At 34.7% G+C, this 5,290-nt stretch overlaps 1 protein-coding gene across 1 annotated transcript; it reads right to left on the bottom strand.

The window, feature by feature from the left end:
* Positions 1-118: 118 nt before the first annotated feature.
* On the bottom strand, positions 119-4,496 carry LOC148600618 (uncharacterized). The gene is made up of 3 exons (XM_088559137.1): positions 3,844-4,496; positions 2,229-2,346; positions 119-311 (listed from the first exon to the last, which is right to left on the bottom strand). The coding sequence occupies exons 1-3, from the start codon at positions 4,046-4,048 to the stop codon at positions 134-136; spliced, it is 501 nt and encodes a 166-aa protein (XP_088415263.1). The 5' UTR covers positions 4,049-4,496; the 3' UTR covers positions 119-133.
* Positions 4,497-5,290: the final 794 nt, after the last annotated feature.

Genomic DNA, 5,290 nt, shown 5'->3' with positions numbered 1-5,290 from the left:
GATGTTGTAATTAAGTCAGCGGAGTTGATTGCTCTGTCATACAATTTACCAAAACACATTCCTTTGAAAATCTAAAAAACGCTGTGCCCAACGGCCATTTCGCATTTCCAGGATGTTATAAATCCTAAGTTATTTAGCGGAGTGATACATTGTATAAAAGTAAGTGATTGGGTTTTTGGAAGATTTCAATAACGTATACCTGTCTATCTTCCTTTGATAAAAATATCACAACTTCATTATAACAATATAGTCCGTAATCCCATCTATATCTTAACGTCCTGGCAAAATACCTGGCGTTCGACCTCTTGGTCCTAAAAACAAATAAACATAAAAATAAATCCCAAAATCAAGATACATCGTTAAATATCCTAGTAATAAAAATACATAAACAACAAAGTTTACCTTAGTGCCGTGAAACAATATGTAGTGTTATGTGTATTGGAACCAGGATACATGAACATAAAAAAATATATACCTCAGTGTACTAACAAGTACTATGATCTTTAAAAAAGAGAACCAACGCATTTTCTCCCTTTGATTATTCAAAATCTGATTAGATTTTATTTGGAGAACTGCGTGACCACTGCGTTTCGTTTTTTTCAGTTTAGCTATTTCCAATTATTCAATATACATGTATAAAAGATTATTCATATTGCAATATATAAACGTAATTGAGAATATTCCGGACACCAATGCCTTAATAAAGCCTTGAACCTAACGGTTGCTATCACGTTTGTCCAATGAAATGCATGGTTGTAATCTTCATCGGTTACGTTATCATGGGTGTCACGTGATGTCGAAGCGAACTCAAAAACCGACCGCGTCTGATTAAACAGAGGGTGCATTTATTCCAAAGAAAGCAAACAGAAAATGAACAGGGAACGAGTAGATGGTACGAGAACACAATTAATTCCCCTTGGTTTTCGTTGTATACGAATATAGTTCCAACTTTGGTAGTAGGTACCTTCCACATTTTTTCATATTTTTACTGGAAACTTATTTGCTGAAGTTTTGCCTCTAATTGGTAGAAAATAAGTTAAAATTACATGGGATTTTTTTTCATTAATCAATTCTGACTAAAAGTTGTGATTTGGTTCAGTGGAAGAAGGTTAAAATTTAGGACTTTTAACTCAGTTCATTTGTCATGTTTACCCCATCTCCGAATTATATGTATTAATTTCAGAAAATGATGGTAAAATTTTCTACAATTTATATAAAAAATCCTGTTTGTACATATCTTTAGGCCAGAGAAGTTTTATTCAGTTTGCGCCGGTGGAATTTCTTTAATCTGCTCATATGTGTATATTGAAATGCACTTGAAAATTAATTGCGGTCTCGTGCCAGATGTATGTTTAAGTAGGTTCGCTGCTCATGTTCAGCCATTTTTTTTTTTAGATTTTCGGACTGAGTCTCCTCTGTTTCATCTATTTCACAGGATAAATATGTTTTGCCTTGTAACCTTACTTTTCTTTTCATAATTTCATGAAACACACCTTAATTAGGGAAAAAGTACGGGAGAATTTTCCCACAAATTTTCCATAGTGTATGTCAACTGAAGTTGACCTATCAATATCTTAAAAAATGTATTAACACTTTGATGGGTATTTCTTTGTGCTTAAGGGGTTCCCTGACCACTCTTACGAATATTGCTCAGAGAGTAAAAGTACGGTATTCAATGATACAGGCAATGTCTGCTCCATAAAAGGTGTCACTGTAAATGGCAAATAGTTGTAGGCACGTGCATTTGTAGTACCTAATCAGCATGTAGAGAACGTTAACGTTTTTTTTTTTATTTAAAACAAGATTATCATAAAACTATATTAGTTATTATCATTAAAATATATATCACCATTGTGTTTTTGTAACCGCATATACATTGGTCCATCCAGGCAAATTTTTCGTGTTTTAATATTGGACTATATTGTTTGTCTTTGGAATTGAGTTTGGGACAAAAGCAAAAGGGACGATATCCATAGCAACGTGATGTTCGATGATTTTTAGACGTTAAAGAAATCGTTAAAGTTTTTAAAATAATTATTTGGGACTCTTATTGTTATTTTTTACATTCTTTCCGTGACATATCACTTCCGGACGATGAAATTATAAACCCCGCTAACTTGCACGTGCATGTTACCGTCTTCACCGAAGCTTTAATTCAGCTATACTACCGCTACAAGTACCGGTAGTTTAATAAAATGGTACTAAAATATATTTTAACTTATATATACCCGGATGTAATCTCCATTTTGTTGACAATGGCGACCGCTAAGATGTAGTCGTCTGTATTCCCCTTACAAATAGTTTCATGCGCTGGAACACTCTCTATCATTTTATCTATCTCCCCGGCTGCAAGAATACTAATTATATTAATGAAAGACAAACAAACAGTGCAAAAATATATCAAATAGACCCTTGTGTGGTAAGTTGGTAGGCATGCTCAATATACACTTCTGCGAGGTAGCGCTTCGGTGGAACAAAATAATTTTCCTCGCAGAAGTGTTTATAGAGGATGCTCATCGACTTACCCCATCGTTAACAATAAGGGTCTACATGACCCTCCCCCCGCCGTCCACGCCCTCTTCGTACATTTTACCATCGGGCCAACTGGTTTACAAGAAAACACCATATGTAGTTGCATCAGAAACAATTCAACATGTAGTTCAAGAGTCTCGTATGTTTATATACTGTGTCTCAAAGGTCTTTAAACTATTAACAAATAATTACCAACTTTATAGAAATTTACATGTACATGTAAGAGTGTCTTAATCCCGACGTCATACAGGTACACCTGGTCCATGCTCCCAGTTTTTTATGGAGTCCGGGTTGCTCATTTACATTTGTTTCTACTTTCGTGTTATTGTGGTTATTTCATGTTCTTTGCTCTGCATGTTTATTTTCTTTGTCTGGTCGTTATCCATGATTTCTATTCTTTTTCATTACTAATCCTGGTTGAATTTCCCCTAAATTTCGCTTTTATAAACGACACCGTAGAGTTGTGCTCAATCGTGCAACATTTCATAAACCTGAACACTAGTCCTAGCTACATCCGAATTGAATTATTCATTACTACCTTAACTTCTTTATAAATACAACAAACTTTTAAAACATTCACTAAAAAGTGTGCGTTTACTATACAGTATATATATTTAGAGGGATAGCAGGCTATCGAATTTTGAGAATTTAAGGTCAATGACCCCTGAATGTGACCTTATATAAGACATGACTCCGAACGTTATATGTTACAGTACAATCATGTGTACAAGTTATGAATAAATCTTTATTCATTTGTATTATTTATATTATACATGTATATAATTTACAATGTACATGTATCTTCGTGACTCTTCTTACAACGGATGTACAGGTACATACTAGCCATACTAAGAACGGAGGGGCCAGGTTTAAGCCCCGGTATCTGTACTGTTGTTTTCGGTAAAAAGCGGCGCATGCATTAAAAGCACATCAATTTGACCAATATTTCCTTTTCGTGACAAAAATATACATGTACAGGTAATCCTTCATTCTTCGCCATAGGAAATTGTTAGTTGCAGTGTATTTATGGACTTATATTGTATTAGTTTTTACCTTAATCCGGGAGGGGTAGACATTTAAACAGTGTATCTGAATTTTGTTTACCCCCCCCCCTCATATTTATGGTGGAACTTTGTTGATATCCCATTCCATTCATAAGAATATAAATAACAAAGCTTAAAAAATTATAAAATTCTTCAAATATTAACAATTTACCACCTCCTTCTACAAAATAAAAGAAAAAAAAACTGCTTCCCCTTTTTTCACCATAAAAAAAAATACCCGACCCCCTTACACATTTAGAAGGCTTACCTTCCTGGCTACTAAGAACTTGACACGGATCACACACATATGAAGCATCGCAGCCCCGACCACACAGTCCACTTTCCTTCCGGGGGTCGGGGAAGACATCGACGTCCCATTCGTCATGACACACGGGATCCGGGCATTGTTGTCCGTAGACAGAAAACGTCAACGTTAATAAGTAAACAACTAATAAACCATTTACCACATTCATTACATCTATAAATACATTTAGCTCCCTGAGATTCTGTTGATACTAGCTGGAGGTAGTTATTCGAGTGTAAAATGGTTTCCCCGTCAGTGGGTTCACACACTCATAAGTAGTTACTTCTGCCTGAGGTTATTAAGTCGTTAATACCAACATATATTTATCTTATGTAAAAATGTATAGTATACAAACAATAGACACACAGGCAGTCCTAATCATTCATGCGAAGGTAAACATCATTATCGATCCGAGAAAGCGTACATTTCTGTTAATCATTTGATCCGGTTAGCGGTAGGATTCATTTGAAGATAGAGTTCAATCAAGTTCAAAAAGCAACATAGCCAGAATCTTTCATGACTATGTGCTTATAACGTAATGTGTATATACATGTATTATGTTCATGTACAATACACATGTGCGATCAAGCATGCATTTATAAGTAAAAGAAAACTTTGCCATACTAGGTGTTATTTATATATTGTGAGGATCAGCAGGTTTATACCTTTATACATAATTTAAAAATACCATCAAAAACTCTTACTAGCCTCACAGTCAACCCGGGAAAAGGGATAGCTTTCTTTTAAGAATTCGATGCACCCACCGAACTAAAATCTAAAAGATTGTACAACGACACCGATAAAAATGTTATAAAAGAACATAAACGAGGAAAATTTTCAGTCAATGACCTTCTCAGAGCTAGGCGTAATCCTGTGACGTATTGAAATTATATTGTGGAAAATATAATATTGAAATCCAAATTTGAGATGATCTTGAACTTTATAAAAATTTCAACTAGAAAGAGAAAATAAACTAAAATAAGCACGGAAGTACTTAATGTTTTTTTTTTTATTATTATTTATTTATTCCGTATGGATATAAGACATGGAGTTGTTTTATCCAAAACCCTTCCTGCTTCAACCTCTGTGGATCGCTACAGATCGTATATATTCCGTTCCACGATTAGGATTTGCACTTTAATTGTTGAAATCCTCGAGGTCGTGGTAGCTGAAATGTTTACTTATTGGAAGTGTGTTTTTTTTTTGTAAGGTCACTCCTTCGTGCATTTAAACGTTTGTGAAAAGGTTGTTTGGATTCGCCAACATAGTTGAGGTCACAAACGGGACAGCGAAGTAAATAAATCACATTTGCACTCTTGCTGTACACATTACAGAATATTTTGTAACGTTTCCCCGTGATTATGCTAGTATATGTTGATGATTGGTGTATCTGTTTGCAGCATTTACGCTT

Source organism: Perna viridis, chromosome 13 (assembly GCF_037379345.1).
Source record: "Perna viridis isolate PV_CMFRI_1.1 ecotype Kerala chromosome 13, ASM3737934v1, whole genome shotgun sequence".
NCBI classification, from domain to species: Eukaryota; Metazoa; Mollusca; class Bivalvia; order Mytilida; family Mytilidae; genus Perna; species Perna viridis.
The sequence above is the reverse complement of the archived record's forward strand: the minus strand, read 5'-3'. Positions and strand labels throughout refer to the sequence as shown.